A 21,584-nucleotide genomic window follows, 5' to 3' on the forward strand; every position below is an offset into this window, starting at 1 on the left:
ATAAAAGAGCAGCACTTTTAGGTGATGGGATATATTTCCTATTAGAGGCGAGAAAGAAGACTCTCGTTCACTCACGGAGGATGGCAAAGGAGAGGGGTACACAAAGTGTGCAGCCGTGGTCTTTGCAGGCTCACAGGGTTTGTTGCTTCCAGGACATGAAACACCATGCCTTGAGTCAACAGGCGCCCAGCATATGGTGAGGTGAAAGCCAGTGAGACTACACTAGGACCAGCCAAAAGGAGTGAGTGGCAGCTGAAATAAGCAGATGGTTAGAAAGGAAATGGTATTAAGCAGCAAAAGAAAAAGTATGGTTACTAATGAGAAAATGAAAACTGTCTGGAAAAAAAGAAAAACAACCTGTGATATTAAGAAAGGAAAACCTAAGAACATCAAGAATGTTATGAAGGGAATATCCATAAAGTGATATGAAAAATTAAGTCTATGTACTTAAACTGTCACTGATATGTAGGGAGATTAAGATAAATTTTGGTTTGTGTATCAAAAGCCTTAAAAACATTCACTTGGTCTAGCTCTTTCACTTTTAAGAATTTGTCCTTATGAAGTGATTAAGGATGTAGGTGAGATTTAACTGCACAGATGTTCATTATAGTTTACGTTAGTAAAACATTGGAAACAATCTAATTTTCTACAAATAGGGGACTGATTCACCTCATCATGATACACCTCCACAGTGGAATTCTCCGGAGCCCTCCACATCCCGGCAGAGGGAACTATTTACTGGCAAGGAAAGAGGTCATGCAGTTACAGGTGATAAACTGCCATAAAACTGCAGGCAGAACAAAGCAGAGGGGACTTGTGCGCACACCTATCCTCCCTTGCAGTGTTGTGCCAAGGTGGGCAGGCGGAGCCCTCACCTGGGTGCAGGTAATAAGGGGCCGCACTGTTCGCGGAGAATTTACAGACAATGAAATGAATAAAAGTTGGGTTTTTAGTCATTACCATGTGCAGACAATGCTAGGCAATTTCAGTGATAAGATGTTCCTCCTCATGGGGATGGAGAGCCCCTACTTGCTGCAGCTCCCTGAAGAGACCACTGCATCCCTTTTCTCTTTATTGAGAGAAAGCACAAGGTCCACCTCGAGCCATGGCTGTCCCACAAAAAGACTACACTTCCCAGCCTCCCTTGCAGCGTGGGTGCTTCTGCGAGCCAGTGCTGGCTACAGGCAAGTGAGCAACAGTGATGTGTGCAACTTAGGGGTGTGGCCGTAAAGGAAAGGGCACTCCTGTCTTCTTTCCCCATTTCTGCTCCTGACTGTGGACATGAAGAGCCACCTTGGGCCAGGGGGAGGAGGGCGGCACCCTAAAGATGAGAGCCCCATGGGAGACAAGGAGCCCAGCCTCTGAACACGCGGTGGCACAGGAAGGGGCAGCGAATGCCGTGCGGAGGAACAGTTGGGCAGAAGCGTGGAGGCTGACCAGTGGGACCTTGGCACGGGCCAGCGGAGTGTGCAGGGAGTGGCCGAAGGTTCTGCCAAGACATGTCTTTCGTCATGGAAAAAATAAGGGGCATTAAAGGTTTTACACAGAAGCCCACTGCTCCGCTTCTGTGTATAAAATATAACAAGTGAAACTTCCCACTAATCTATGCATTTGGCATCTGCAACTTAAGAAAGGTGAAAAAGGAACAAAAATATTTAAATTGATTATAATGCATTAAGTTTTGAAACAAAGATTATCATGAGAGAAGATCTACTGTATAAAAATACTGGATCAAAATCATGTATCAATTCTGACAGGTTTACATCCTCACCCGTGTGAATATATACATATTATACATATATATATTTTTTTTTTACCCACTTGAATGTAATAACTTTAGATTGTAATAACTTTACATTTTTTACCCAGAGGTAAAAAGCGGAAGAGAGAGGTTTTGCGTTCTAGGAGATCCTGCTGGTTTAGTTTTTGTTTTTCTCAGTGGGTTTCTCTGCACATGGTCAAGCTCACACTGAGTGGGTCTTGAAAACCAGGTCTGCTCTGGCCGGCAGCCATCAGGAGGACAGTGTCCTGTCACCTCTAAACCGTGTTGGAGCAGTATGGACCCCAGGACACCATCACAGGATCCTTGGCCATATCCCAAATTAAAAAACAACCCCCCCCCAAAATGCTTATTTTTACAAAAAGTACAAAAAAGAAATAAATCAATTTTATCTACTTCTATTTCCCTGCGATCTTCAGATTGCTCCCTCCCACACTCCATCCTGCGGTGACAGGTCATTGGCACAAAGCCCTGCTGGAGGGCAGGGAGGATCCTGAGGGGACCGGTGTGCCTCCTTGGCATATGACATGCAGACTGCTCTGGGGGAGGCTCTGCCCAGAGAGAATGGGAGAAATTAGCAATTCCTTATAATTCAGCAGCAGGCACTGAGCAGAGTCAGAAATGAATGAGTTCACAAGGTCCTTCTGGACCAGAATGTGATGCGTAGCGTGTCAAACACATCTGTGCCCAGGGGCTCACAGCCTGATGGCTCCAGTATGTTTCAATAGCAACCATTCTTCAAATAAGAGCATGCATGCAATATGTCTTTATATCGCATATTTTCTTCAATTATCCTTATCTGGGATTTAAAAGAAAAGGTTTCTAAGATTTTTGTTATAACTAAATCTGACCTGCAGATTGTTGTATTAATACTATTTTTTAAGGTCCAGAATACTAACGCCAAATGTAAGAGTCAAAAACAAACAAACAAAAAAAACTTCTGGAATAGAATAAGCTCCAGAGACCATAATTAAAACAATTATGATTTTCATCACTTTTACTGCCTGCTACAATATTTGGCTCTCCTGTCCTGGCAGATCTGTGTTGTGGACTAGATAACTTTCATTTTATGTGGTCCTTTATGTCTTTCTTTGAGGCATCTTAAATTTAAGAGAAAAAAAAAAAGCTTATACATTTTTATAGCATATATTGACTTAGACACCCAGTGCCTTCTTCAATATTATTTTTAAAGGCCATTTGAAAAGATTACACATGTAATTTCTGTTGTAGAAAATTTATAAATACCTAAGTACAAAAAGAATCATCATCTTCTCTTTGATGTTACTCTACTTTTCTAGAAACCCATACATTTTCTACATGCATATAGTATTTATATTTGCATATGACAGATTACAAAACTGGCCAGATTTTATCTATATCACCTATATCCATATTTATATGCACACCTGTTTTTATATCGCTGCTTTCACTTTACTTGTATTATATATTTTCTCTAATCACTAAATACTCTTCAAAAACCTGACTTTATGTGTAGTAGAGATTCCAGGGTACGCATGATATCTATTTTTAAAGCTGTAAACCTAGAACTCTCTCTAAGCTTCTAGGTGAGACAAATCAGTTTCCAGGCCCTGAAGGTAACCTGCTGTTCCACTCTTGGGGTGCTTTGTCCTGGAGAGGTCTTGGAACATCGCCATTGCTCACCTTGCTGCGACCTGTTAACAGTGATGAATTAGGGCCTTGGCATGTGCCCTCCCTTGGAGCAGCGATACTGGGATTCCTTTGGGCTCCTTGACTCCTGGTTGCAATGGGTACTGCTTTCCCAGGTGCAAAGCACTGGAGGGATGCCTGGAGCTAAGCACGGCTTTTTCCCTGCTGGGCCCTAAGCTGGCCCCAGTGCCAACCTTGTCCAGCAGGTGGCACCACCTAGACCCAGTTCTCTCCCTCCGCATCCTGTACTCAGGAGCTGGCCGCCATGCCAGGTGGCCCACTGGATTTGATTGCACCTTCCTATTCCTCTCCTTCTGCATTTAATCTCACATTCCGCCTTCACTCTCCTCCCATTTCCAGGCCTTTCAGCTCTGCTCTCTGCCACCAGCCTTTAAATGCAAGACAGTTTTTACTTTGACTGTTATTAAATGCATTGGACGCTACAGAACATACTAAACTTTATACATAACTTTTCAAACAAGAGTAATTGTTATCTGTTTACATCCTCATTGAGGTTGATAATGAATTTTCTGGCACTTATAAATATCTTTGTATTAATTTAGAACACCCTAAAAGCCTTTAAAAATTATCATTTGGTATAACTTCAAAGCTTCTTTATAAAAAAATAATATTCCACTACACTTTAACTTCTGGAAATTTCAGCAAAACTTTCTTAAAGAAATATTTCTTTTTTCTTAAAGAATATTATAAGAAGAAAATGGAACAAATGAACCATACAAATTTTCACTTAGGTTTTTGGTAAAAATCATGAAATTCTATTAATACCTTTATCATGCTCAACTTAGAAAGGAGCTCGTCAATGTCATAAAATATGGTTCAAAATGTAGCATTCTAAGTCTGTGAAACTGCTCATTCGCGGTTTCATGCAGGTGACTAACACCTGGGAGGAAGGGCTCTATCATGGGTGAACTCCTTGAATGACCTCTTGCTTCTAAACCAAATCAACTCCTACTCTCATCTGTCCCTGGAAAGATTTAAATTCATGTAAATGCATCTTGGCAGAGTTGGGGACAGGGTTTGGGGTTAGGGCCAGAATCTTACTAAATGAGACACGAGTGACAGTGATACTGACCATGAGAGATGCACATTTTAGAATCCGAGCAACAGCTCAAACCCTGGAGGGAAAACCCTGAAATCAGAGTGAATTCAACTTCAGTCTCTTTAGCCCAGGCTAATGCTGTATTAATGAAATTTCCCGAATCTGCCTTCCAAAGTTGCCTGGAGCTCTTGCAGGACATTCTGAGTCCTGAGGTCTTGAGTGAGATCAGGGAGATTATGATCATTGGCCAAGGTGGGAAGTACTGTACTGCTGCCTAGATGCTGTTCTGCCTTTGAAGCTTTATCGCGCTTGCTCGCATTTCCAGGAGAAGGCAGGGTAGGCAGTAGGTCCATGTCATAGAGTACAGGGAAAGAAAGGATGAGAACAACCTATTACACCTCGGTTAGCCCATGTTTTAGTTGATTTGAAATTGCAACTGTTCAGAACCCATAATGATCTGGCCCCCTTAGGTACCAGGTGCAAAACTGAAGTATGAGACAGCACCTAGCATGATGCCTGGCACTTAGTAGGTCTCTGGTAAAAACCTGTGGATGGCCGCTCCCCTGGTGGAAGGCTTTTAAGTGGCCGAGTTAGGAGCCCCAGTTCAATTCTTCTTAAAGGCTGCTCTGATTCCGGGAGAGGATGGAGGACACAGACCACTGACTCGTGACAGGAGAAAGAGCAGGGCTGGGAATCCAGTTCTTAGTGGGGAAAGCTGCCGTCAGAGAGGCAGTGAGCATGACTCTCCTAAATTACAGGCGCGTGTGAGCTGGAACACGGACAACCAGGAGTTGCGGGAAGTCCCTGGGGCAGCCCCCGGGAGCTGCAAATGGCTAGAGAACCAGGACCTTAAAAAATGTTAACACTGACGCATTCAAGGGAGATTCAGAAATGAGCTTTAAGAATGCATTCTCATTAATCCCTACTCTAAATAAAATACTTTAACTTTTACTTGAAGTACAACTATTTCTAAAATAGTTTAGAGCATTGTGTGCTGTGATCTAAACAAATACATTTGCATATTTATTCCGAATTCGAAGCCTGGCATGAGAATGTTGTGGCTTCTGTCCCTCTTCCTCAGTGGTCCACTCTCAAGGACAGTTTGGATCCTGGGTCTGCATGACCCTCAGCAGCTGGACGTATGACCACAGTGTCCACAGAGGGCAGGACGTGTGACCAGTGTCCAGGGAAGTCTGGATACATAACCTCAGTGTCTGGGGAAGGCTGGACAGGAGACCACTGTGTCTGGGAGAAAGGGGGACGTCCTTGGTGGCAGGGTTTGGGGGAGGCAGCAGAATGGGCAGCTTGTTCCCACCATTCTCTGTGCCTGTGGGACCCATGGCTGGGCGGTTTGGTCTCCCAGCGGCTCCAGGGGACAGGGGTGGAGGCTGTTCTGATGCACCAAGGCTGAAAGTTGCTGTCTATGGTCTTTGCTTTTCTGCAGGGGACCCTACTGCAAGACGTGAGGGCCATTCTGTTTTGAAGAGGCATCCCTCCCTAGCTGGACAGCATTCAGAATTCATATGAATTGTCCTCCAAGGCCAAGTTCTAACGTCATCCTGTTGGAAGGGCTGTGAATCCTCAGACTGTACTTCTCATTTCCAACAACAAGTGCAAGACTGCACATCAAAACATTTCAAAGCCTGCTATCAAATACGTGCTGGATTTTGCGCCTTGCTCTCTCAGCTTCCCCTCTTATGCACGTCTCCTATTGGTGCATCCGGGCCACCTGTGTGGCACCTGCCTGGCTCCCACAAGGACCCCAATAAATGTGTGGCTCAATATACAGAGAAATCAGCTCCCAGGTCCACCTCAACTCTAAGAGCTGAGGTGTCAGAGCTGGCCTGGGACTCGTGTGGCTTTTTTTTTATTTCTTTCAAGTTTCCTATCTTGGCTCAGCTGCAAGATGTGGGGGAAGTCATTTAATGTTCTACCATCTCAGCTGTGAAATTCCCACAGGAAAATTGTGCAGACGCGTCAGTGATTTTACCTTGCATTGAGAACGCAGAGCCGTGTCTGTCTATATGCAGATGAAATATTAATGCTGTAATCAGGGGAGGGGATAATTGCATGCAGCTGCGAGCAGCCCACATCACCTGATCCTGGGATTTCTTTTTCTTCTTCTTCTTGCCCCAGCACCCGGAGCTCTCGGCGTCCTTCCCGTTGGCCTCCCCACAGAGCAGCCCGTCCAGCTCGTCCGTGCCCATGTGCTGTCCCTGAGACGTTTCTGCTGCCAGCCGGTACGAGAGGTTCCTTAAAATGCACACACAGTTTTCAACGGTCTGGAGAACCCAAACAAAACAAAAAGGGAAACAGAGGAGAAATGAATGAAAACAAACCGGCACTCCAGTCCTCCACCCCGGAACGGCAACCGGTCTCCGCGTCCACACTTCTCTTCGGATGTGTTTAGCCATTGGCTTCTAAAGGATCCTCTGACAGCCACAGCGCAAAGAATTTAGAGAAACCTGGAAAGGTCTTAAGACCTTTTCTCCCCCACAAAGATACTACTTATCAACCACAGTTACTTCTACAAACATCTGTCATTGTTGATTGACGTTCACTTGTGAGAGGGGCTTGGGGGTCGAGGTTGTGAAGAATACAGACATTGGATTTTGGTTAGCTCTGGTGGGTGACACGAACATTTACTGTCCACCAGGGCACTTTCCAGGGTTGTCCCAGGCAAGTGAGGGGCTGGGTCACCTGGGGGCATAATGTCTTCAGTCTACTGGTTGTTTTTGAGACAGTTGACACTCTTATTTTCTTAGCAGAAAGGTTAAACAGTAGTTAAGGGCACATGCTGTAGAGCTGGGCACTGCAGAACGCTAGTCCCTACTAGCTGTGTGACGCTGGACAGTGCATCCAACAGCCCTGGGATTCAATCTCCTCTATAACATGATCACAATAGTACCCACATGTTAGGCCGCTGTGTGTGTTAGGTGAGCTAAGGTATGTGTGTGTGGTGGGCCATGTTGGTTATGTGGCTGGGAGTGGGGAATTAAGGTTGCTAATCAGCCGACAGTCAGAGGAGGAGATTATCTGGTCTGTCTGCGTGGGCCCATGTGCTCACAGGGTCCTGTCAGTGACAGAGGGAGGCAGGAGGGTCAGAGTCAGAGCCATGTGATGTGAGAAGGACATGCTGGCTTTGAAGGTGGAGGAAGGGGCCACAAGCCAAGACACGCAGGCAGCATCTGGACACTGGAATAGGGAAGGAATCGGATTCTCCCCTGGAGCCTCCAGAAGGAACCAGCCCTCATGACACTTTGATCTTATCTCATTGAGACTCATTTTGGACCTGATCTCTAGAATTGTAAGATGATGAATTTGTGGTCATTTGTTTTTACACAGCATGTAAGTTCTGGGAAGAATGCCTGCACACAGGAAATGCTACACAAGGGTTCATGTCGTCAACCACGGTGGGAGGCATCACAGCTTGGAGGTCCCGAGGAGCATGTGACCTAGGGCTGGTTGGCTTGGGTTCCAGTCCTGGGTCTGCGACTTAGAGCTGTGTGGCCTTGGGCAAAGTGCTTGCTCTCTCTGTGCCTCTATTTCCTCTTTTGTAAAGGGGGTGATAATAATTGCACCAACAGCAAAGGGCTGCAGTCAGGGTTAAACCGAGTTAATAGATACAGCTCCTTGAGTCGTGCCTGGGAAAAGCATTTGCTAAAATACCAGTTCTACTAGCTTCCGATTGTTAAGAAGGGGAGACAGCCTACAGGAGCCCGCGGGCCGAGTGACGTTCTACTGGAGGACGGCCAGGCCCATTTGTTCCCGTGCTGTCTGCAGCTGCCTTCATGCTGCAACGGCAGAATGAAGTGTCGGTGACAGAGACTGCTTGGCGTGGCCCACAACTCGGAAATAGCTCCGCTCTGACCCGGTGCAGAAAAGGTTTGCTGGTTGAGACCAAGCTGATCTTTGACCTTTGTTCTGGACTTGAGGAACCACAGAAAAACAGAAAAAAAAAATACTCAATTTTTAGAAAGGACTAAATAATGATGGGAAAAAAATTAAAGTGAGCTAAGTTTTATTTTAAAAAGTATACCAACTTGGCTGTCATCTGCTAAGTAACAGCCACCCTCCAAGGCAGGGCCCATAATTCCATTGCACGGACGAAGGAGCGAAGCTGTAGGTAGCTGTACCCGATCGCACCCTGCTCTGCAGTCCTGGGCCAGGGCTGGCATGGGCAGGCCTGCCCTGCTCTGCGTCCCTCCCTCGCCTGGAATAGGGCCGAAGGCAGAGTGTGGCCTTTATCAAGCCCAGGGGCCATGGAAACCAGCTCGTTTTCAGGATGCGTCTCTGCTGCCTCTGCCTGGGCCTTTCTTGTCAGCTCTTCAAGGTTTCATGGGCTGTTAATCCCACAGGCTTTGAGTCAACTTGATTTTCTATTTCAAGCATCCTCCCAGCATCAAAAAAGGCACTGGCAAGAAAGCAGGTAAACACAGGACGACGCATGAAAGAGAGAAAAGTCTCTCATTGGCAGGAGAATGTTGTGGCCTAAGTCAGAACGATTTTTCAATCAGCTCAAACTGATTTTTCTTACATCAAAGACTTGGGAGAATAAACTTCTTTCTCATCCTCGCTGTTCGTCTTCCCGGGGGCATCGCCGTTCCTCTGTTTAACAAACGACTACTGGGGAATAAATCCGCAGCTTCGAGAAATGCTTTATAATCTGCCTGCAGCTGGGGAGAAGCTGGGGGGAAGGAGAGAAGCTGGGGATGGCGGAGCGGGGGAGGGGAAATGGGCGAGGGGGTCACAGGGATCAGACTCGTCTCTCATTAAGCCTCCTGGAGTTTTGCAGTCTGGCTTGGTTTGGGTGAGTTACCAATTCAAGAGCTTTGCTCTAAAGGGACAGGGAAAAAGAAAAAAGAAAGACTTGGGATGCCAGCATCCTACTGCTGGTGCGGCAGCTGGTAGCTGTGCTTGGGACGTCACTGCTGTCAACAGCGCTTTCCCAGTTCCTCTTGATCACCGGGGTCATCTTGACTCCTTATTTTCTATTAGAAAGGGCTAATTTGGAAGTTGTCTGTAGAGCGCTCTACCATATGTTACCCATTCAACAAACCGTCCCAATTATAGGAGCAGAGCCACAAGCTTGCAGGGAATCCAGACTCTTTTATTCATTAACTTCTCTGGCCTTAAAGAGAATGTGTACTCATTTTTTCCCCCTCTCTAAATTGTCATTGTGAAAGCTCAGAAGTGGCCAAGCAGAGGGCTGAGTGGAAAATTACGGTACAATAATAACACGTTAAAACCCAATAGCACAGTCCGGCCAGCAGAGCACTGCTGAGTAATTTGTCACATCTGATCCTTTCAACAGCCTTGGCGTTCAGCTGTGATTATCCTCCTTGTCACCAAGTTGAGGTCACTTGGGTAGAGTCCTCCAGCCAGTGGGAGCTGGAGGTGGCACAGTCTGCTGGTCCTGTCCTGATGCCAGCTCAGGGCTCTCCGGACTCCATTGGGATATCTGGGTCTTCTGCCTCCAGCCCTGAATACTCCCATTTATTGCAACTTCCTCTTTTGGGGAAAAAGTGCATATTAAAAGAGATGACCTCCAAAGTCCCCCGAGAGTTTTAGAAATCTGAAACATCAGAAGAAAGGATGACTGTGCCAATGAGCACTGGTTCTTGACACATGCTCCTGAAGGCTGCCTTAACCTCCAGTGACAGGGCAGGGACACCTGGCCAAGGCACGAGGCCGCTGACTCTTATTTCATTTTCAACTGCAAGGCCCAGCTAGGATTACCGCTCTCTTGCTGTCCACCGTGGGAAGAAGCTCGGTCTCCCAAGGCCTCTCTCCTTCACCACTCCGGACATTAGGAGCCGTCTTCAGTGACGTGCCTTCGGCAGCCCTTTTAAAAACCATGTGTCTAGTGTGCTAACAGGCATCTGTGAATACTCAGGACATCTTGACTACTCACTTCTTTAGAGATTTAATTTTCCCATCAATGATATTAAAAGGCCTAAAATGGTCGTTTAAGGGCTTTTACAAAAGGGAAATGCTTAGTCTTTATTACATTATATTTGTCTTTGAAATTAATAACACGTTGTCGATGAGTAGATGCAAACCCAACCGAGTGGCAGAAGGTGACAAGCAGCGTTTGTAACCGGGGCAAACTAGGACTCAGAGGGCTGGAGTCCCAGAAGGCATTTTGGGTCCAAATCTGTGGGGAGTACAGCACAGGCATCCAAGATGTTCTAAATTTCTTGGTAACTCTAATGTGTAGTCAAGGTTGAGAAGCGCGGTGCTAACTTATTCTCAAAGCCAATTAATAACTGCATGACTAGAATCACTCTTACTTTTGCTTTATCTGGCTTTACAACTAAGTTACCTTCCAACAAATTCCTGATCAGAGAGTCCATTTCAAAGCTTCGTCTGCTAAGGCAGGTTCTTAATCCAAGAGGCACATCGAATCACCTGATGAACTTGTAAAGGTGTAAAAACTTGACACCAGAATTAGACATTCAGATTCAGAGGACTGTCATGGGGTCTGGGGAAATGTCTTTACGAACATTCCAAAGGCAATTCTGATGAAGAGTCTGGCTTAAAAACCATAGAATTAAGGCCATGGTTCATAATCAAGGCCAGATTTGCTCCCCACAGGACATGTGGCAACGTCTGCAGACATTTCTGTTTGTTACAACAAAAAGAGGCTGTTACCAATGTCCAGTGGGTGGAGGCCAGGGATCCTGCTAAACACCCTACAAGGTGTAGGATAGCCCCCAAACGAATAACTCAGCCCCAAATGTCAATTATTGTGGCTCTTGGGAAACCTTTATTAAAATATCACATTTATTATGTGTATTACTTTAAAAGTATTGGTAAAGTTTGTGTTTACAATAGCTATTTATATTTAGAATGAATCATAACTAATTTAATTAAGACAAAATAGCTCAAACACTAGAAAACCCCACCCAGTTCTGTTTTGGCCTATGAACTAAAACACTGGTTAGGCATTGATGATTTAACATGTTGGTAGCTCATTTATTAAGCACTGTGATATTTATTTAGTTCTTGCAGGCCTTTTTAAATGGCACTTAATACAATGAGCAGTTGTTAAAAGGCTAACTTGGAACAATATAGGATTATTCAAATCTTAGGTAGTTTTAACATCCTTTTTTCTTCTAAAAGTGGATTGTATTAAATAAAATCTAGAAGCTTGTGAGCCATGTTATATGCAAAAGTTTATACACTCATCCGGAACACCTGTGGTGTGAGTAACTTAAAAACAATCTAAATTTTTACTCATTGCTAATTAAAAATCAGCTACCTAGTTCCAGACTAGCACTAGAAGTCCTGCCTAGAAAATGTTGGATTCTTATACGGAAACCAAGATAGAGTTCAGAAGGAAAGTAAGAAACACTGCCTTAGCTATCCATTACTGTTAGCTGTTGTTTAGTCCCACGGGCGTCTTTATTCTCGAACACGCTTTATCTATGCAAATACAACGAACCTTGCTATCGATCTCACTGCTCCCCAGCGCAGACTGGATCACGTACAGCAAGGCATCCGTGAGCCCATCACACTCTCGCATCCTCCTGCGGGCCTCCTCTCCAGCCGAACTGACATTCCTGCAAAGCAAAGGGCTACGTCAGCAATCTCTGCAGTTGTCACCTGAAGAACATGCTGCCAAGCCGGTCTCCTTTCATAGTCTTAGAGAACACGCTTTTTTGGTTTGTTTTGTTTTTTGCTTTCTCTGAATGTTTATCACGTGTGTAGCTTATCAACACATCTTAGCATTGGAGAAGTCACAGATATCTGGAAGGCAACTCCTGAAACAGCCAACGCAGAATTCCTAAGACGTGATCTGTCTGAGTCCTGTGACCGCTGAGAATGGAAGATTTCCCGACAGACCTCAGGGTTTACTTCATTTACAATCAAAAGCTTTTTGATTCAAAGGATTCTTCTTCTTTGAGAAGTCTGAAACATTTTCAAAGATAGAGGTTGCGACTTACTGAAATATTTTAGAGATCTAAATTCATCTGTGGCAAAAATATACCTGTCTTGACCCAGCCAGAAGGAGATTTCTAGGAATATATTCTAAGGACATAGTTATGGGTTTCTGTGACAATTGAGTTATTGGGATGTGCCTGGCACCTCTTACGGGAAGGTGTTGCTCTGAGCTTTCTTGTGCTGGCACAAGGTGAGCTAAGGCAACAGAAGGGGCCTGCTGAGATGCACTGCGTGGCTACAAAGACTCCAGATAATCCTAGCCAAAGGTGAGTCTTCGGGGTGCTTTTAGTTACTCCACCACCTGAGAGTATGTGCTTCCTCTCCTACCCACGGTAGGACTTGGTTGCAGTAGTGAATTTGCAGTGCCTGACGATGGACAACACGGCCTGTGAAGGCTGGAGGATAGAGATGGTTGAGTTAATGGAAGGTACATAGGGATTGAAAGAATTTAGAGACCATTGGGGAGAATGACAGAAAAAGAGGGCAGCTGGGTGCAGTGGCTCACCCCAGCCTGTACTCCCAGCCCTCTGGGAGGCTGAGGTTGGAGGGTCACTTGAGGCCAGGAGTTTGAGACCAGCCCGGGCAACATAGCAAAACCTCTGTCACTACAAAAAATAATTTAAAAAAAGAAAAAATAGGCGGGTGTGGGGGTGCACCTGTAGTCCCGGCTAGCAGGGAGGTTGAGGTGGGAGGGATACCTAAGCCCAGAAGTTCCAGGCTGCAGTAACCTATGACTGCGCCACTGCACTCCAGCCTGGGACAGAGAGACCAGGAGGGCAGCGGTTCTCACATTTTGGGACCGTCAGCATCCCCAGGGGGCATGTGAAGTACAGATTGCTGGAGTCTCCCACTCAGAGAGTCTGGGTGCAGTCAGATAACTTGCTTGTTCTTGGTAATGCAGATGTTGAGGATGTGTAAGAAGATAGGATTATTCTTATGCCGTGGGAGGGCGTGGTTGGGGAGGGTAGTGGTCTTTGCTGACTGCTGGTCCAGCCGTGGGGCGGATCCCAGGAATCCCTGAGCTTGCACAGAGCCTGGAGAAGCGGAATAGAAGGAATCTCCAGCCTGCTGTAATTGACACAGACACGCTCACTGCCTTTTCAAATCATCTGTTGCTGTTGGACTTAATTCTGTTTCACAGATGAGCAAACCGAGCCTGAGCGACTGCCCAAGGCCTCACTGCTCGAGAGTGGGGAGCTGGGAGGAAGCCCGGGTCAGTGAAGGAAGGGACAGTAGGCTCAGGTCTCATGGGAAACATGGGTGGGCTGGCTTGTTAAGAATTAAAACAAAATAGGCCTAACGCTAAAATGCTACTGAACATAAATGTTTTCTTGGATATCTAAAAAGTTCCGTAGGACGTGTTAAAGTAGGATCTATCAGCATTTTCATGCAATGCTGGGAAAGGTTATTCAATTCAAATTAGTATTTTTGGCATTTACTGATCTTCAACTATAAACAAAATTTCTCAGTTTCATAGATAATGTAACTAGGCAAATATTGACAGCATTTTTATGTAAAATTTTCTAAATTCCACCTGGTGGTGGCCGACCTTTGTTTCTGACACCATCTCTGGTCTGGTCAAGGGCAAGGGAAGAACTAACTTTCTGCTGGGAAAAACGTGGTAAGAGGCAGATTGGTGTTATTTTAGACTAGAAGGATGGCCCTTTGAAAAGAACATTTTAGACCATTTCTCCTTGAAATGATTTTACCAGGTTGAGCGTTGAAGTTATCAAAATAATTAAGTTTGTCAAAAATTCCAACCAGATCTCTTTGGCCAGAAGAACACTGAATGGCAGTGTGTGATTTATGTGTGACTCTTTATGGGTTGGCAAAGCAGACTGTATTTCCAGGTGTAGGATGACAGAATTCGGGTTTGAAAGCAAGAGATAGGTCATGCACACCCGAGTCCTAAACATCCCCTATTCTCTTCCTTGACTGATGTGCTCAGTCCTGCCTTAGAATGTCCTTATGATGAAGGCCGGCTGCCTCCTGATTCTCCAATACGCTTCCTAATGATCAGCCCTGATCTCACTGGTAATCACTAAATGTGCAGGGCCAACCATTAGGAAATAAGTGGAATGAACACCTTAATCAACATTAGAAGTTGTCAATATTAATCTCAGCATTTTTCTTTATTCCAGTTTCTATTTGAATCTAGTTCAGTCTCCCCCCAAATTTAAAAAGGTATTGATTGATGACTATATTAAAATGCATAAGATATTGAAAACTGAGAAAGATGAATAACTTAAGGTCCCAGCAGAGAAGGGGAGTGACTGAGGCACACACACAAGCACACACCTGTGATATGGAGCAGAGAAAGGAGTTATCATGTTGAGCAGGTACGTTGAGGCTCAGTATATATTTTTTATACATACTATCTCTTTTCAATGGGTAATGGTTTCCTATAAGCCTTTGGGCTTGGGTTTCCAGTTTTAATCAATGATTCCTGAATACATGAAATATCTTAAAGGAATCTTTGGTTTTCACTTTGGAGAAGAAGAGGGTTTCCTATTCCTCCCTCTTCCCCCCAAACACAAGATCTATTCATTCAATTACGGTATTTCAGCTTTTTATTGTTGTTGTTATTTAAGACTTTTGATCAACATGTCAAGGTAAAGTCATGTTAGCTTATGATTAAAATATTATAGTCATGTTGGCAGCACATTATAAAGCTATAAGCGTCACAACTTTAACACGGCTGAAATTTTGTTGTCTACATATTTTACTATGAAACTTAGCAGCAGGAGTCACTGTTTAAAAATAAAACCCCCAATAACCTTCTGTGTTGATCACTGAATGGTTAGTTGTAATCATGGTCCTGAGTAAGCGTTTGACAACGAGCCAACCATCTTCTGCCCATCATGTGGGACACGATTTCCACCTTTGGCTTGAAACTGACACAGCAAAATTCCATGCATAAACATAGTATTAAACACCTGTAGATTACTTGTTAAAGGCACAAAGATGTGTATAATATCTAATCCTTAGAAATAATCTCTACAATCTTGATTGAATTGTCAGTTGATATGTCATTTGGAAGTTTCTGCTTAAAGTAGATTCTATAATCTTTTTATCTAATAGATGAAAATGAAACAATTCATTTTTATATCTTTCAATTAAAAGATCAATCTTTCATTCCAATGCAACTAAACTGCTTCCTTTCCTGTCTTAAGTGCTATTTGACATCTCACTTCTTTGAGCCTCCATCACTCGCTGCATGTAATTTAAAACAAATTCAACACATAGTGTTCTCATAGGATTCAGCGTGGAACTTAAACCATATGTTCAACTCAAGAGAGTGTGCGATGAAAGATGTGTGTCTGCTTCAGATGGCCTGGATACGAGCGATCAAACAACAGAGAAAACCAAGGGAGGAGATTTTAATTAGTCTCTCCCTTCATGGCCCCTTAGCTCTGGCATTGATCTCTGTTATTGATCACCATTGATTTTGTATGGGAATTATTTAGGCTTATGTGTATACCTAGCACTCAGCTGAGTGCCTGACGCATAGTTGGCTATTACTTGTGCATTCAGCTTTTCCATTATAGTGGGATTCAGGAAACTGGGGGCATGTCTACGCCATGACCAATTTACCTCTGTGCTCACAGTGTAAGTACCAGGGGTTTGTTCCACCAGTTGAATACAGGCTTCTTTTGCCGTTTGTGTTCTGCCCCTACAACCCTCATCATAGATTATTCAGGGCAGTCTTGATTTGCAAAGAAAGAAAAGTCAATTGAAGGTAGTGCATAGCATGGAGAGTAAAACCGTTCAGCTTGAGATATGAACTTTCTTATGATTGTTCTTAGTATGGATTGGGTGCTGGAGAGAGCTGCACGATTTTGCTGCCTGCAGCCAATCAGATATTCCCCAGTTCCACACCCACCTACACCCCTAGGCTCAGAGGAAGAGCTTTCATGCTCTGGTTCAAGTCTAGTTTCTCTTCCTGTGTCTTTTTACCTCCTCTCCCTGTCATCAGACCTGCTCCTTGGCCTTTATGATCTGGCCTCCACTGGCATCATCTCACACCCAGCCCACTCCATGCCCTAGAGCCCTGGGTTCACGCCCAGCTATAATCACTCATGCTCAGCAGGTGGCCCCACCTCTCTGGGCAGGTGCTCACTGGGCTCCTGCGTCCATCTCCCAATTCATAATCAGCAGAGCCCAGGCCCTGCAGAGATGCAGGGTCTGAGTTCCTGAGACTATATTGGTTTGAGGGATGAAGCTGGGCTGCCTATAGGGTGTCCAAGAGCAGAGCTGAGCTTATTTTAAGGAATACAGAAAGTCCCAAGGCAAAGCTAAAGTGTGAAGCCACATGCTTAGTATGGCATTGATGTCAACCCAGCAGGGCAGGCAGGGGGAGAGGCAGAAGCCACAACCAGAGATGATGACACAGACCAGGGTGCCAGACCTGAATCTGCGAATACCCAGGACCCCTAGGGCAGAGCTGAGAGTCTCCAGATGCTCCACCAAGGATATGGGCAGGCTGTCTGGGGTTCCCAGGCCACACTGACCCCTCCCCCTGGAACGTCCTTACTTTCATCTCTAAGCCATTGACTCCAACAGTCCCAGCTGCCAGGGCTCCATCAGCGCCCCTCCTTGGCCACTGGCTAAGCCTTGCCTCAGCCTCTCCACTCCCTCCTTCGTAGCTCCAGGCATGAGCTCCTTTTAGAGCACCTGTTATACTTGATGCTCGAGGCTGGTCTCACATGACATTGGGGGGCAGGAGGGGGGATCAATGTATTTGGTCATTTGCCCCTTACTACCCTCCGTGCAGCTCACAGCAGGAACTCGCTGATTAAACACTCAGGGAAAGAGCACATGATGCTTCTCATGTCTGTCTCCTTCTAGACCAGTAGTTCTTAACCAGGGTGATTTTGTCCCCACAAAACATTTAACAACATCTAGGTGTCTGGGGACATGTTTGTTTGTCACGACTGGATGAGTGTTGCGGGGCGTTACTGGCATCTAGTGGGTAGAGGTGGCCAGCGCCACTGCTAATCACCCTGCAAGCTTCAGAACAGGCCCCCACAACAGAGAACACCGACAGTGTCAGGTTGAGAAACCTGCTCTAGACAGTGGGCTCCGTGAGGATCTAATTTGGTGTGTGTTTCCCTAACACCGAGCACATGCTTAGCCCAGTGGTTCTCAGACCTCTGCTGCATCAGAATCATCTTTGGAACTTGATAAAAATACAAAGGCCCAGGTCCTTCTGCTGCTTCCATGGGCTCAAGACTCGGTGTGTTCCACTGCTCCCCACGTGATGCTACACACACCAGACTGCGAGAGCCTCCGTCTTAGCCCATAGTAGGAAACTCAGCAGTAGAGGGTTGAAATATTAATGAATGACCAGGAAGCCACGTGACTGTCTACTGTGTGCTATGTAACATGAAGGCTCTGAACGATACTTGGTTGGTTCTTCCTAATAGGACAGGGGCATGGTGGCCCCACACCCAGCAGGGATGGCATTTAGACCAGGGGCCACAGGCCCCAGTAGTCACCTGTGGATGTCTGGAAACAACACTGAATGTGTGATAGGAGATCTAAGTAGACTATGAATATGGATCATCTTAACTTCTTAGCCATCCATCTAATCACCTACCCAGCAACTGATGAATTTCTCATAAATTATCTGGCCTGAGTAAGCCTGGGCACGGGAAACTGCCCTAGTCCTGCTTTTCTCCCATGAAGTGTGCTCACTTCCGCCTCCGCCAAAAACACTAAATTTTAAAGAGGTCTTTCTATCCATGAACATCTAAATCAGAGGTTAACAACGTGATGAAAAGAGCTGGAGGCTAAATATTTTAGGCTTTAGGGGCCATGTAGGGTCTTTGTCATGCTTCTTTTCCTCCTCTTCCTTTTTCAACACAGTTTTAAAAATATAAAGCCCATTCTTACTCGAAGCTATACAGAGAAGAGGTCAGAGGTATGATTAACCCCTGCCCTAGATTCTCATCTGAAGCTGTTACAAGATTCGGGAGGGCACCCTGAACCCCTGATATTTTGTTCAAAGTTTTGTATATTTTTATGTGTATGTTAAATGTGTTTCTTTTTTTGCAATAAGGGCACAGAAATTTCATCATATTCTGAGGCCAGGATTCCCCAAAAGTCTAAGAACTTCTAATCAAAATACATGGTTTGGACAGCCCTTGGTTTGAGTAGCGTGTTGCTTTCCTGAGTCTAGAGTTTGGGCTTCAGGAATTGGATGCATTTGCCTCCGTGGGTAAATGGCAACTCTGCCTTGTGCTCTCCTATGAGAGGCCTTGGGAGATTTGTGGGCTCCAAAATCACTGTCCCTAAAGCCCATACTTTCCCTCTGTGTGGGAAACCCTCCTCTTCACTGTTTAGGGGCGGGGAAGCAACGGGTCTTCTGCCCAGCCAGCTGGCTCGGCTGACTCCAGCTGGCCATCAATGCAGTGACAGCCAGGTCCCCCCCTCGAGGTGCAGAGGCTGCAGGGGCAGGGGGCAGGAGGATCCCTGCCATGTCTGCCCATCCTCTTTATTCTGAACACAGAGGAGTTGCCACCACAAAACCACTAGGGCTCATCCTCTTGATTGGTAGCTTCTCTGCAAAAAGGGAGCAACCGGCTCATTTAAAATGTCAACAAAGGTGGATTCTCTTGTGTACCTGGTGTGGTGCTTGCAGCTGGGGCTGCCTAGTTGTGAAGGCACATTCCTTGCCTTGAGGACATCTGTGAGGTGGCGCTGGGGATGGTGTGCACATCACACACAGGAGACGTGCGGTAACACAGGGCAGGTGTTCGGGGCCAGTCCAGTTTCTTCTCAACAAACGTTAACTGAGCTGTGTCTCGACTGGACTCCTCCCGTCCGAGAGGGAGAAAGACACCAGGCGCCACGCCACGTGGAGCGTGTCGTGTGCAAGTGGGTGGAAAGGAAAGAATGGAAGTTTTCACAGCGGCACTGGCAACTTTGTCATCCAGTTTTTACAAATCTAAAAATTGATGTAAAAATATTAAGAAATGGGGGAAATATTTCAGTAAAAGTGAAAATCCACACCCTTTGCTTCCCCTCAAGAAAATTACTGTCACCATTTGGTTTTTATCATTCGAGATGATTTTCTACTCATAAACAAACTGTGTAAGTATGTTTTGTTTTGTACCACAGTGGTCTCTCAGGCAACTGGCTTTTATCCCTCAAAAGTGTATCACTGACTCTTTTTCAGTGGTACCTATAGACCTACCTTAGTCATTGGGTGACTTTTGGTATCTCAAATGTAAATAGGTCATGATTCATACTTTTAAAAAGTATTAACCTATTAATGAACATTCAGGTTATTTCTAATTCTTTGCTGTCGTAAGTAACGTTGAGTTAAATTTTGGAGGAGTTATGGGCTTTGCCAGATGGACCCGGAGGAACCATTCCAGGGAGAAAATTCAAATCAACAAACGAACAAACCTTGACCAGGCACCTCCTTTTTCCACACCCAATGCCAAGTCTTGGGATAAAAAGATGAGAATACCGGGCTTCTGACCTTCAGGAGGGCACAGTCCAGCAAGGTAAACAGAAATACAGCCACCGTGACTAAACATGACACTGTCAGCGTGTAACTAGCAGTATGAAGAACCTGGGAACCGGTTTTCCTTAGAAGTGCCACCTAGATGTGCCACAGAAAACAAACACAGGCTGAAACCGCTGGAATACTACTTTCATCTGTTTCAGTGCAATCTTCCCTTAAGTTGTAATTGTGTACATTTAGACATCAGTTATTTTCCTTAACATTTGTAGCAGCAAGTCATGCATTGCAAACTTAAGAAATAAGGATGCAGGGTGTAATAAACGTGTTTCTAGCAAGAAAGCATTCCATGCAATTCAATGGAAACTACTAAAAAATATACTTTTAAATTTGATGGGCAAGCCTTAACTTACATCACGGGCTTGGGACAGTTCCAGGTGAACAGCTTGTGCAAATCCAAGCACACCTGTGCACAGGTCAGATCTACAGGCCACCATAGGCGTTAACAGAGGACAGGGCCTGACAGGGAGAGGTGGCATTCTGTGCAAATGTCAATTCACAGACTTCTCCATTTGCACTAAACCTGGTATCCCAAGCCAGCACACTGTGCCTTCTAAAACTGTGCCTAGCTCATGGTTGACCAGGGTGAATCCTGTTAATGCTCTTTTACCAAACTGCATCACCTGTGCTAAGGCCTTCCTGACATCTGGCTCCAGTGCAGTCCAGGTAGGCTGCTGTGAATGCTGGGAAATCCATCACCAGAGGTTCCACTCCTGCCTCTCACAGCTCTGCAGCAATGTGCTCGTCAAAATGCATGACATTTGGGCGATAACCAAGAGTGGGCAGAAACAAGGCCTCTTCCCCCACTTGCCTGCTGAGTTCAAGTCATTGAAGAGGCATTTGCAGTGTCACCTGTTTCTGACATCTTCCCCAGAGAGCAGAACTGAGGATGACATAGGCTAAGTTCCTGGCCTTGAAACCTGATGGGGTTTGCTGGGCTGGATTTCCAAGCTGTGACTCCATTTTATTTTCCATACTCTCCTTTTTGAACTGGAATGTCTATGATTGTTATACTCCATCTGTCCTGCTACTGCATGTTGGGAACAGATAACTCCTTTCTTTATTTTCACACTCCAGAGACAGAGAGGAAATTGTTCCCCAGGAGCTTCACTTAATGGATTTTTCACCCATTCCTGATTTAGATGATTCAGATTTTGGACTTCTGAGCTGAAGAGATTTAGGACCTTGGCTGAATGCTACAATGGGATGAAATCTTTGAGAACTTTGGGAGGGAGTGAAAGTATGTGGGGTAGATGTGGATCTTTTGTGGCCTGAAGAAGACAAGACTGTGGCAGGCCAAATAACAGCCCCTCAAGGATGTCTAGACTCCAATCCCTGGAATCTGTGAATAGGTTACCTTACATGGAAAAAAACACTTTGCAGATGAAATTAAGGTTATGGACCTTAAAACAGGGAGATTTCTCAGGCTTATCCCTATGGGCACAATCTAATCCCATGAGCCTTAAAAGCAGAACACATTCTCTGCTTTCTCAGAGATACAGCAGAAGGGAAGACAGACAGCTCCCAGGAACAAGGATTCAACTCCCTGCTGCTGGTTCTGACATACAGAGGAGCCACAGGAAATGAGGAGAGAGGCC

General features: G+C 45.3%; 1 protein-coding gene across 8 annotated transcripts in view; it reads right to left on the reverse strand.

Annotated features, from left to right (window-relative positions):
• Window positions 1-21,584, reverse strand: part of CTNND2 (catenin delta 2) — an 826,820-nt gene that overhangs the window by 123,906 nt on the left and 681,330 nt on the right. For all 8 annotated transcript variants that reach the window (XM_069491984.1, XM_069491978.1, XM_069491981.1 and 5 more), the window contains 2 exons: window positions 11,956-12,073; window positions 6,605-6,790 (listed from right to left, as the gene is read on the reverse strand). In XM_069491984.1, the coding sequence (XP_069348085.1) occupies window positions 6,605-6,790; window positions 11,956-12,073 (304 nt within the window). The remainder of the gene's footprint in view (window positions 1-6,604; window positions 6,791-11,955; window positions 12,074-21,584) is intronic.

Source organism: Eulemur rufifrons, chromosome 17 (assembly GCF_041146395.1).
Source record: "Eulemur rufifrons isolate Redbay chromosome 17, OSU_ERuf_1, whole genome shotgun sequence".
NCBI classification, from domain to species: domain Eukaryota; kingdom Metazoa; phylum Chordata; class Mammalia; order Primates; family Lemuridae; genus Eulemur; species Eulemur rufifrons.